The 13,540-nt window shown below is 43.1% G+C and overlaps 1 protein-coding gene across 1 annotated transcript in view; it reads right to left on the bottom strand.

The window, feature by feature from the left end:
• Positions 1-13,540, bottom strand: part of TRMT2A (tRNA methyltransferase 2 homolog A) — a 66,429-nt gene that overhangs the window by 38,825 nt on the left and 14,064 nt on the right. The window contains exons 5-6 of the mRNA XM_040416307.1: positions 10,887-11,001; positions 10,463-10,578 (exon numbers count right to left, since the gene is read on the bottom strand). Of these exons, the coding sequence (XP_040272241.1) occupies positions 10,463-10,578; positions 10,887-11,001 (231 nt within the window). The remainder of the gene's footprint in view (positions 1-10,462; positions 10,579-10,886; positions 11,002-13,540) is intronic.

Below are 13,540 nucleotides of genomic sequence, written 5' to 3'. Positions count from 1 at the left end.
CAGATAAACTAATAGCTTCTTTCATAAATAAAATACCCCCAGTTCATTAAGAAATGGAATGTATGTCTTAAGTTCTTCTTGAAAAAAAATATCCCTACAATATTGAGATATGTATGAATCAGTAGGACAAAAAGGTTAACTATCTGCAAAATCCAACTCATGCTTATGTCACCTACTTCCGTTTTTTTTTGGGGGGGGGGGGGGGGGTTTCTCCCCTTTTGTAACTTTATATTTTCTTTTTTTTCTATTATTTTATATACCTTGTGAATATTATTATTTTTTGCTTCATTTGAAAGAGCTGTCTATTCACAATGATTACGATGTCATGTGTTCTGTATCTGATTCAATGACAGACTATGCATCTCTGTTCAAACATAAAACAATTTTATTGATTGTTAAAAAAAAGAAATGGATCTCCCTGTTATATTCAGCCCCACTAGCAGACTTCTAATTAATGGAGAATTGTCCTCTAGCTTTATACTCCATAGAGGTACACCACGGGGATGCCATCTGTCTCCCTTCCTCTTTCGTCATAGACACTGGCTATTAGAATACAAGCCAGAGAATTGCATAAAGGTATTCAACTGGGAGACAGGGAGGTATGTATTGGTTTATATGCAGATGACATGATTCTCTATTTATCATCACCTGATTCAACGCTAATTTACGCCATTGCCATTACTGACGCATTGACTACTTTCTCAGGAGAAATCCGTATATATGTCTCTTGGCAGGGCTAGATGACGGGCCCTACCGATATTCATCAGTAGAAAGTTGTAGATTCCTTTAAATATCACTAAATCATATCCACAAGCTCTGCAACTTAATATTTCTCCCCTACTGGCCTATACCTGCGATAAATGCAATGTCTGGCAGTCACGGTCTCTGTCAGCTGCTGGCAGGATCAATCTGATTAAACTTACTATACTGCCAAAGAGTTCCAGCACTCTAGTAACATAGTAACATAGTACATAAGGCCGAAAAAAGACATTTGTCCATCCAGTTCGGCCTGTTATCCTGCAAGTTGATCCAGAGGAAGGCAAAAAACCCTGTGAGGTAGAGGCCAATTTTCTCCACTTTAGGGGAATAAAACATTCCTTCCCGACTCCAATCAGGCAATCAGAATAACTCCCTGGATCAACGACCCCTCTCTAGTAGCTGTAGCCTGTAATATTATTACACTCCAGAAATACATCCAGGCCCCTCTTGAATTCCTATATTGTACTCACCATCACCACCTCCTCAGGCAGAGAGTTCCATAGTCTCACTGCTCTTACCGTAAAGAATACTCTTCTATGTTTGTGTACAAACCTTCTTTCCTCCAGACGCAGAGGATGTCCCCTCGTCACAGTCACAGTCCTGGGGATAAATAGCTGATGGGATAGATCTCTGTACTGACCACTGATATATTTATACATATTAATTAGATCTCCCCTCAGTCGTCTTTTTTCTAAAGTGAATAACCCTAATTTTGATAATCTTTCAGGGTACTGTAGTTGCCCCATTCCAGTTATTACTTTAGTTGCCCTCCTCTGGACCCTCTCTAGCTCTGCTATGTCTGCCTTGTTTACAGGAGCCCAGAACTGTACACAGTATTCCATGTGTGGTCTGACTAGCGATTTGTAAAGTGGTAGGACTATGTTCATATCACGGGAATCTATGCCCCTTCTGATGCAACCCATTATCTTGTTGGCCTTGGCAGCAGCTGCCTGACACTGGTTTTTGCTGCTTAGTTTGCTGTTTATTAAAATTCCTAGATCCTTTTCCATGTCAGTGTTACCGAGTGTTTTACCATTTAGTATGTACGGGTGACTTGCATTTTTCCTTCCCATGTGCATAACTTTACATTTATCAGTGTTAAACCTCATCTGCCACTTATCTGCCCAAGCCTCCAATCTATCCAGATCCCTCTGTAGTAGTATACTGTCCTCTTCAGTGTAAATTACTTTACACAGTTTAGTGTCATCTGCGAAAATTGATACTTTACTATGCAAGCCTTCTACAAGATCATTCTTAAGACATTCTTCAGATATATAAATGAAAAAAGGAAATTAAAACAAGGAATAACTAAATTAAAAACAAAGGACGGAAGGTATGTAGAAGAGAATAAAGGGCTAGCCGACTGCCTTAATGAATACTTCTGTTCAGTTTTTACAAAAGAAAAAGGAGAAGGACCTCCACTAGAAAGAATGACTATTAAATCGTTTGATGCATGTATCTTTACAGAGGAAGATGTTCTAAGTTTGCTGTCTAAGGTGAAGACAGATAAGTCACAGGGGCCTGATGAGATACACCCAGTGGTGAGCTGGCAAAACCGTTAACAGATTTATTTAACCAATCATTAGTAACAGGAGTCGTCCCGGAAGATTGGAAATTGGCAAATGTCGTGCCCATTCACAAGAAAGGTAGTAGGGAGGAATCGAGCAACTATAGACCAGTGAGTCTGACATCAATAGTAGGCAAATTAATGGAAACCCTATTAAAGGATAGGATTGTGGAACATCTAAAATCCCATGGATTGCAAGATGAAAAACAACATGGGTTTACTTCAGGGAGATCATGTCAAACAAATCTTATAGATTTTTTTGACTGGGTGAATAAAATAATAGACGGTGGAGGTGCAGTAGACATCGCATATCTAGATTTTAGTAAGGCTTTTGACACTGTCCCACATAGAAGACTTATCAATAAACTGCAGTCATTGAGCATGGACTCCCATATTGTTGAGTGGATTAGGCAGTGGCTGAGTGACAGACAACAGAGGGTTGTAGTCAATGGAGAACATTCAAAACAAGGTAATGTTACCAGTGGGGTTCCACAGGGATCTGTACTGGGACCGATTTTGTTTAATATCTTCATAAGTGATATTGCAAAAGGCCTCGCTGGTAAGGTTTGTCTTTTTGCTGATGACACAAAGATATGTAACAGGGTTGATGTTCCTGGAGGGAAACGCCAAATGGAAAAGGATTTAGGAAAACTAGAAGAATGGTCAGAACTCTGGCAACTGAAATTTAATGTGGATAAGTGCAAGATAATGCACCTGGGGCGTAAAAACCCAAGGGCAGAATATAGAATATTTGACACAGTCCTGACCTCAGTATCTGAGGAAAGGGATTTAGGAGTAATTATTTCAGAAGACTTAAAGGTGGGAAGACAATGTAATAGAGCAGCACGAAATGCCAGCAGAATGCTTGGATGTATAGGGAGAGGTATAAGCAGTAGAAAGAGTGAAGTGCTTATGCTGCTGTACAGAACACTGGTGAGACCTCACTTGGAGTATTGTGCGCAGTACTGGAGGCCATATCTCCAGAAAGATATAGATACTCTAGAGAGAGTTCAGAGAAGAGCTACTAAACTAGTACATGGATTGCAGGATAAAACTTACCAGGAAAGGTTAAAGGACCTTAATATGTATAGCTTGGAAGAAAGAAGAGACAGAGGGGATATGATAGAAACTTTTAAATACATAAAGGGAATCAACTCGGTAAAGGAGGAGAGCATATTTAAAAGAAGAAAAACTACCACAAGAGGACACAGTTTTAAATTAGAGGGGCAAAGGTTTAAAAGTAATATAAGGAAGTATTACTTTACTGAGAGAGTAGTGGATGCATGGAATAGCCTTCCTGCAGAAGTGGTAGCTGCAAATACAGTGAAGGGGTTTAAGCATGCATGGGATAGGCATAAGGCCATCCTTCATATAAGATAGGGCCGGGGGCTATCCATAGTATTCAGTATATTGGGCAGACTAGATGGGCCAAATGGTTCTTATCTGCCGACACATTCTATGTTTCTATGTTTCTATCATTAATAAATATATTGAAGAGAATAGGGCCCAATACTGACCCCTGAGGTACTCCACTAGTAACAGTGACCCAATCTGAGTGTGCACCGTTAATAACCACCCTCTGTTTTCTATCACTCAGCCAGTTACTTACCCACATACAGACATTTTCTCCCAGTCCGAGCATTCTCATTTTAAATACTAACCTTTTATGCGGTACAGTGTCAAATGCTTTGGAGAAGTCCAGATATACGACATCCATTGATTTGCCGCTGTCAAGTCTAGAACTTACCTCCTCATAGAAACTGATTAAATTAGTCTGACATGACCGATCCCTCACGAAGCCATGCTGATATGGCGTTATTTGCTTATTTCCGTTGAGATGCTCTAATATAGCATCTCTCAGAAAACCTTCAAACAGTTTACCCACAACAGATGTTAAACTTACCGGCCTATAGTTTCCAGGCTCTGTTTTTGGCCCCTTTTTGAATATTGGCACCACATATGCCATGCACCAATCCTGTGGGACATTCCCTGTCAGTATAGAGTCTGCAAATATCAGAAATAAGGGTCTGGCTATGACATTACTTAATTCCTTTGGGATACGGGGGTGTATGTCATCCAGTCCTGGCGATTTGTCTATTTTAATCTTTTTAAGTCGCTGATGTACTTCTTCCTGGGTCAGACAGGACACTTTTAATGGGGAATTTATTTTTGCATTCAGCATGTCATCTGACAGTTTATTTTTCTCAGTGAATACATTGGAGAAAAAAATATTTAACAGCTTTGCTTTCTCCTCGTCGCTCTCTGCGACTCCCCCCTCATTACTCTTTAACCACCTCAGCCCCCAGTGCTTAAACACCCTGAAAGACCAGGCCACTTTTTACACTTCTGACCTACACTACTTTCACCATTTATTGCTCGGTCATGCAACTTACCACCCAAATGAATTTTACCTCCTTTTCTTCTCACTAATAGAGCTTTCATTTGGTGGTATTTCATTGCTGCTGACATTTTTACTTTTTTTGTTATTAATCGAAATTTAACGATTTTTTTTGCAAAAAAATGACATTTTTCACTTTCAGTTGTAAAATTTTGCAAAAAAAATGACATCCATATATAAATTTTGCTCTAAATTTATTGTTCTACATGTCTTTGATAAAAAAAAAATGTTTGGGTAAAAAAAAAATGGTTTGGGTAAAAGTTATAGCGTTTACAAACTATAGTACAAAAATGTGAATTTCCGCTTTTTGAAGCAGCTCTGACTTTCTGAGCACCTGTCATGTTTCCTGAGGTTCTACAATGCCCAGACAGTACAAACACCCCACAAATGACCCCATTTCGGAAAGTACACACCCTAAGGTATTCGCTGATGGGCATAGTGAGTTCATAGAACTTTTTATTTTTTGTCACAAGTTAGCGGAAAATGATGATTTTTTTTTTTTTTTTTTTTTTCTTACAAAGTCTCATATTCCACTAACTTGTGACAAAAAATAAAAACTTCCATGAACTCACTATGCCCATCACGAAATACCTTGGGGTCTCTTCTTTCCAAAATGGGGTCACTTGTGGGGTAGTTATACTGCCCTGGCATTCTAGGGGCCCAAATGTGTGGTAAGGAGTTTGAAATCAAATTCTGTAAAAACTGACCAGTGAAATCCGAAAGGTGCTCTTTGGAATGTGGGCCCCTTTGCCCACCTAGGCTGCAAAAAAGTGTCACACATCTGGTATCTCCGTATTCAGTAGAAGTTGGGGAATGTGTTTTGGGGTGTCATTTTACATATACCCATGCTGGGTGAGATAAATATCTTGGTCAAATGCCAACTTTGTATAAAAAAATGGGAAAAGTTGTCTTTTGCCAAGATATTTCTCTCACCCAGCATGGGTATATGTAAAAAGACACCCCAAAACACATTCCCCAACTTCTCCTGAATACGGAGATACCAGATGTGTGACACTTTTTTGCAGCCTAGGTGGGCAAAGGGGCCCATATTCCAAAGAGCACCTTTCGGATTTCACTCGTCATTTTTTACAGAATTTGATTTCAAACTCCTTACCACACATTTGGGCCCCTAGAATGCCAGGGCAGTATAACTACCCCACAAGTGACCCCATTTTGGAAAGAAGAGACCCCAAGGTATTCGCTGATGGGCATAGTGAGTTCATGGAAGTTTTTATTTTTTGTCACAAGTTAGTGGAATATGAGACTTTGTATGAAAAAAAAAAATATATAAAAAAAATCATCATTTTCCACTAACTTGTGACAAAAAATAAAAAATTCTAGGAACTCGCCATGCCCCTCACGGAATACCTTGGGGTGTCTTCTTTCCAAAATGGGGTCACTTGTGGGGTAGTTATACTGCCCTGGCATTTTCCAGGGGCCCTAATGTGTGGTAAGTAGGTAAATGACCAGTGAAATCCAAAAGGTGCTCTTTGGAATATGGGCCCCTTTGCCCACCTAGGCTGCAAAAAAGTGCCACACATGTGGTATCTCCGTACTCAGGAGAAGTTGGGGAATGTGTTTTGGGGTGTCTTTTTACATATACCCATGCTGGGTGAGAGAAATATCTTGGCAAAAGACAACTTTTCCCATTTTTTTTATACAAAGTTGGCATTTGACCAAGATATTTATCTCACCCAGCATGGGTATATGTAAAATGACACCCCAAAACACATTCCCCACCTTCTCCTGAGTACGGAGATACCAGATGTGTGACACTTTTTTGCAGCCTAGGTGGGCAAAGGGGCCCATATTCCAAAGAGCACCTTTCGGATTTCACTCGTCATTTTTTACAGAATTTGATTTCAAACTCCTTACCACACATTTGGGCCCCTAAAATACCAGGGCATTATACCTACCCCACAAGTGACCCCATTTTGGAAAGAATAGACCCCAAGGTATTCGCTGATGGGCATAGTGAGTTCATGGAAGTTTTTATTTTTTGTCACAAGTTAGTGGAATATGAGACTTTGTATGAAAAAAAAAAAAAAAAAAAAACATCATTTTCCACTAACTTGTGACAAAAAATAAAAAATTCTAGGAACTCGCCATGCCCCTCACGGAATGCCTTGGGGTGTCTTCATTCCAAAATGGGGTCACTTGTGGGGTAGTTATACTGCCCTGGCATTTTCCAGGGGCCCTAATGTGTGGTAAGTAGGTAAATGACCAGTGAAATCCGAAAGGTGCTCTTTGGAATATGGGCCCCTTTGCCCACCTAGGCTGCAAAAAAGTGTCACACATCTGGTATCTCCGTACTCGGGAGAAGTTGGGGAATGTGTTTTGGGGTGGCTTTTTACATATACCCATGCTGGGTGAGAGAAATATCTTGGCAAAAGACAACTTTTCCCATTTTTTTATACAAAGTTGGCATTTGACCAAGATATTTATCTCACCCAGCATGGGTATATGTAAAATGACACCCCAAAACACATTCCCCAACTTCTCCTGAGTACGGCGATACCAGATGTGTGACACTTTTTTGCAGCCTAGATGCGCAAAGGGGCCCAAATTCCTTTTAGGAGGGCATTTTTAGACATTTGGATACCAGACTTCTTCTCACGCTTTGGGGCCCCTAGAATGCCAGGGCAGTATAAATAAATACCCCACATGTGACCCCATTTTGGAAAGAAGACACCCCAAGGTATTCAATGAGGGGCATGGCGAGTTCATAGAAATTTTTTTTTTTTGGCACAAGTTAGCGGAAATTGATATTTTTTATTTTTTTCTCACAAAGTCTCCCGTTCCGCTAACTTGGGACAAAAATTTCAATCTTTCATGGACTCAATATGCCCCTCACGGAATACCTGGGGGTGTCTTCTTTCCGAAATGGGGTCACATGTGGGGTATTTATACTGCCCTGGCATTCTAGGGGCCCTAAAGCGTGAGAAGAAGTCTGGAATATAAATGTCTAAAAAATTTTACGCATTTGGATTCCGTGAGGGGTATGGTGAGTTCATGTGAGATTTTATTTTTTGTCACAAGTTAGTGGAATATGAGACTTTGTAAGAAAAAAAAATAATAATTCCGCTAACTTGGGCCAAAAAAATGTCTGAATGGAGCCTTACAGGGGGGTGATCAATGACAGGGGGGGTGATCAATGACAGGGGGGGTGATCAATGACAGGGGGGGTGATCAATGACAGGGGGGGTGATCAGGGAGTCTATATGGGGTGATAACCACAGTCATTTATCACGCCCGTGTAAGGCTTTATTCAGACGTCCGGATGCGTTTTGCGGATCCGATCCATCTATCAGTGGATCCGTAAAAATCATGCGGACGTCTGAATGGAGCTTTACAGGGGGGTGATCAATGACAGGGGGGTAATCAATGACAGGGGGGTGATCAGGGAGTCTATATGGGGTGATCACCACAGTCATTGATCATGCCCCTGTAAGGCTTCATTCAGACGTCCGGATGCGTTTTGCGGATCCGATCCATCTATCAGTGGATCCGTAAAAATCATGCGGACGTCTGAATGGAGCTTTACAGGGGGGTAATCAATGACAGGGGGGTGATCAGGGAGTCTATATGGGGTGATAACCACAGTCATTGATCATGCCCCTGTAAGGCTTCATTCAGACGTCCGGATGCGTTTTGCGGATCCGATCCATCTATCAGTGGATCCGTAAAAATCATGCGGACGTCTGAATGGAGCTTTACAGGGGGGTGATCAATGACAGGGGGGTAATCAATGACAGGGGGGTGATCAGGGAGTCTATATGGGGTGATCACCACAGTCATTGATCATGCCCCTGTAAGGCTTCATTCAGACGTCCGGATGCGTTTTGCGGATCCGATCCATCTATCAGTGGATCCGTAAAAATCATGCGGACGTCTGAATGGAGCTTTACAGGGGGGTAATCAATGACAGGGGGGTGATCAATGACAGGGGGGTGATCAGGGAGTCTATATGGGGTGATAACCACAGTCATTGATCATGCCCCTGTAAGGCTTCATTCAGACATCCGGATGCGTTTTGCGGATCCGATCCATCTATCAGTGGATCCGTAAAAATCATGCGGACATCTGAATGGAGCTTTACAGGGGGGTGATCAATGACAGGGGGGTAATCAATGACAGGGGGGTGATCAGGGAGTCTATATGGGGTGATCAGGGGTGATTAGGGGTGATCAGGGGCTAATAAGGGGTTAATAAGTGACGGGGGGGGGTGTAGTGTAGTGTAGTGGTGCTTGGTGGGACTTTACTGAGCTACCTGTGTCCTCTGGTGGTCGATCCAAACAAATGGGACCACCAGAGGACCAGGTAGCAGGTATATTAGACGCTGTTATCAAAACAGCGTCTAATATACCTGTTAGGGGTTAAAAAAAACACATCTCCAGCCTGCCAGCGAACGATCGCCGCTGGCAGGCTGGAGATCAACTCTCTTACCTTCCGTTCCTGTGAGCGCGCGCGCCTGTGTGCGCGCGTTCATAGGAAATCTCGCGTCTCGCGAGAGGACGCGCCGGCGCGTCCAGGAGGAATGAATCAACCACCTCCAGGACGCGTCTGTGCGTACAGCGGTCCGGAGGTGGTTAAAGGGCCGACACCTTCAGATTTATACTTTTTAACATTTATATAATTGAAGAACATTTTTATAATTTATATAATTGAAGAACATTTATAGGTACTCTGAAGTACCTATACCTAAAATGATATTTTCTGAGTTAGGGCTCACGCACACAAACGTATTTTTGTTGCACATCCGATCCGCATTTGCGGGTTAAATGCAGACCCATTCACCTCAGATTAAGGGTCCATTCACACGGACACTGGCAATGTGCATTCCGCAATTTGCGGACCGCACATCGCCGGCACTATAATAGAAAATGCCTAATCTTGTCTGCAATTGCGGAAAAGAATAGGACATGTTCTATTTTTTTTGCGGAAACGGAAGCACGGATGTGGAAGTGCGGATCCGCAAATGCGGATGCAGACAGCACATTCCGGCCCCATAGAAAATGAATGGGTCTGCATCCGTTCCGCAAAATTGCAGAACAGATGCGGATGTGTGAATTAACCCTAATGCAGATTAATCCCTTTGTTCTCTGCATGAATTCTACAAGACAGCTTATATCAGGATCATGCAAAAAGTGCTGCAGACTAGCAAACAGTGAGGGCGACTTGTTTGCTTCTGTCATTTATTCCTAAGTTTAGTGTCTTTAGTGGTATTAGGAGGACTACCATAACATTGCAGATGTTTAATAAAAATGATTCAGGTCATCTTTAAAAGTTTTTAACACCCTGTTTACTTACGACACATTTGCTGCATGTCTGCATCTTAAGGTGGATTTAGAAGGGACGATCTTGCAGCCAATTGTTGGGAAGGAAGCATTCACATTTACATGCATCTCCTCCTCTGTATGAGGACGAGGGATCGCTATTGTGATCCCTCGTTCTCATACAGATTCATGGTTTCTGGGCAGCAGATCGCTGTTTAGACCACACAATCTGCTACCTAGAAACTATGAGCGTTTTGCTCGTTCATCGAGTGATCGCTGGCACATTTACATGGGCAGATTGTCAGGAACGACAGTTTGCATGAACAGTCATTCCCAATAATCTGCCCAATTCTCGGGCCATCTAAATGCACCTTTACTGTGTCCTTTCTGACTGCCTTTAAAATTCAGACTAAACAGCAAAAAAAACGTATTTAGACAACGTGTATACGAAAAATAACACACCTTTGACCTTCCTCCACAAAATAAAGTGAGGTGATACCGCTATCTTTTCCTGGACCATCTGTGAAAAACTTTGCCAGAGAAGACTTCAACTCTGCCAGAGTTTCCTTGCTCAGTTTCTGAGGAGAAAACATTAGTTATATATCTAAGGCTTGTTTTACAGCTCCGATATGAATTCCGGCAGGCTGTCCAGCTGATTTTCCACATTGTCTGCCAAAATGCGGCCGGATCTCCACCAGACCCCATTATACTTAATGGGGCCAGCGGGCATTCCATCTGTATCCGGAAAATTCTGACAGACTGTGCTCTGAAGGATTAGCCTGCCGGAATTCACACCGCAGGTGTGAAACTAGCCAAAAAAACAAACAAAAAAAAAAAACAACACAGATTATAGACTGTAACAGCACATAAAAGAAAGTTTCTATACCTGCGGATGAAAATACACTATGGCCATAACATGATCTTTTCTGCTCGTCCTGACTGTGAGCTGCTTCCAGTGACCCTCATATGTCTCTGGACTGTAGACTACATATGGTGATGCCCTAGAATAAACACACATACAGTTAGATTGTACAAGGTCCCTTCCCATATGTGCCCCTCAATAGTTTACTATTGGAACAATTTTGTGTCTGACGGTAGCAGTTGGGATCAGCACTGGATAGAAAAACAATGGATTCTGTGTTTCTATGTCCTATGGATGCCAGACAAGTGCATAACCTTATCATAAGCTGTGTCTAGCGTTTACATGGGCCGACTGAGCAGGCAATTATCAGGACAACACCGTTCCTTTCAGATAACTGCCTGCTCATCAGCAATCACCTCCACTGCATGGGGATGAGCGATTGCTACTGCTGTCTTCATACACATTCATTGTTTCTGGGCAGCAGATCTCTGTTTATACAGTAAGATCTGTTGCCCTTGTTAATAGTGCCATGTAAATGGTCCTTTAGGCATAAAATTTGCTGAATAAAATTATCTATATCACAGTCTAAATGTAATCTGTTCACTAGAAATGCATTATAGCATGTTTAAAATAAAAACAAAAACTAGATTTTTGTACTTACCGTAAAATCTGTTTCTCTTCCACTCATTGGGGGACACAGGCTTGACCCTGCGGTATAGCTGTTGCCACTAGGAGGCGGACACTAAGCACAAAAGGTGTGAGCTCCCCCCTTCAGTTATACCCTTCCTACAGGGACTAAGCTAAATCAGTTAGTGCAAAAGCAGTAGGAGAAGCCAGACAAGAAAAATCACACTATGTACAAACCCAGAACCACACAGGCCCGAAAAGGCCCTTAAACAAAATAACGGGTGGGAGCTGTGTCCCCCAATGAACGGAAGAGAAACAGATTTTACGGCAAGTACAAAAATCGAGTTTTCTCATCGGTCTCATTGGGGGACACAGGCTTTGACCATGGGACATTACAAAGCAGGGCGGAAGGGCGTGGCCCGGTCCTTAACGCAGTACGCTTCCACAATAGCAAAACGAATCCATCGGGAAATGGAAGTCTTTGACGCTGCCAGCCCTCGTCTCGGGCACTCTGGAATCACAAACAGGGAATCCATTCGCCGGAAAGATGCCGTCTCGGACAGATAGACTCGAACGTCTCGTACCAAATCCAGGGTATGGAGCAACTGCTCCCAAGGATGAGATGGGTCCGGACAAAATGAAGGGAGAACAATCTCTTAATTTAGATGGAATTCCGGCACCACCTTCGGCAGGAAGGACTGCACAGGGCAAAGACTCACCTTATCCTGATGGAGGATCAGGAAGGGCGACTGACATGACAGAGCCGCAAGTTTCGACACTCTATAGAAGGATAGAAGTAATTGCAACCAAAAAAATTGGATTTTTTGTACTCACCGTAAAATCCTTTTCTCGTAGTAGGCATTGGGGGACACAGCACCATGGGTATATGTCCAACTACCACTAGGAGGCGACACTAGACATAAAAAGTGTTGGCTCCTCCCCGTTGGGCTATACCCTCTCCACAGACACTAGGCAGCTCAGTTTGTACCAAAAGCAGTAGGAGAGAGAAGAAAGGCAAGGAACCAACAACTCCCGTACCGGGAAAGATCAAGAGACCAGCCCGGAGAAGCTGAAGTAAAACAACATAGGGAGGGATCTGTGTCCCCCAATGCCTACTACGAGAAAAGGATTTTACGGTGAGTACAAAAAATCCAATTTTCTCGTGCATGGCATTGGGGGACACAGCACCATGGGACGTCCCAAAGCAGTCCCCGAGGGTGGGAAGAACAACCATGCCACCTGTGGGCATACAGGTGCGGGAGAACCATGTGACCCAACAGGAGAAAAGCACGGAATAAGCAGGAAGCCTCATAACAAGGGAGAAACTCGGAGGCCACAGTGACGACTGCCAGCACCCCAGGACAAATGCCTGGGAGAAGGTCCCAAATGCAAGAAGAAGGCAAAGGAACACCCAGCTCAGCCGAAGGCTGGAGGGAAAGTAGGACAGCGTCGCGTATCGGATCTACCCAACATCCCAATTGCCTCAGGCGAAAGCACAGACACCCTGAGGAGAACCCCTGAAGGGCCAGGGGAGCAAGGGAAATTGGAATCACTGAAGGCCAAACGAGAGAATGAAGCTATAGCAAGGCTCACATGTGAGTGGAGCGGGTCTCCTCTCACCTCAAAGCAGGTGAAAAAATTAAATCGCCCTATTGAAAGGAAAAAATCCTAAAAGGCGCTAAGGGAAACCGCCGACCCCTGGAAGGGGAGGGGGTTGAAAGTAAAAACCAGGAAAAGAGAAAAGACAAGACCTGCATCCCCAACCAGGAGACGAGGAACGAGCCTCTGAAAACAAAATATCGCTGAGAAGCGCAAGACCGGAGAAACTCTGGCGAAACTAATCATCAGGGAAGAAGGGAACCAGATGCAAGCCCAGGAATCTCAGCAGGGGCACACTGGAGTGAGGGAAGCCATAGCAAGGCTCACATATGAAGGGAGCAGGACTCCCCCCACTGCAAAGCAGGTGATGAAGTTAAACGTCCTATTGGAAAGTGAAAACCCCCAAAGGCGCTAAGGGAAACCGCCAACCTTTGGAAAGGGAGGAGGTAGGA

The sequence above is a fragment of the Bufo bufo genome, chromosome 2 (assembly GCF_905171765.1).
Source record: "Bufo bufo chromosome 2, aBufBuf1.1, whole genome shotgun sequence".
Classification (NCBI taxonomy): Eukaryota; Metazoa; Chordata; class Amphibia; order Anura; family Bufonidae; genus Bufo; species Bufo bufo.
Note: the sequence above shows the minus strand (reverse complement) of the source record. Positions and strands in the feature narration are given on the sequence as shown.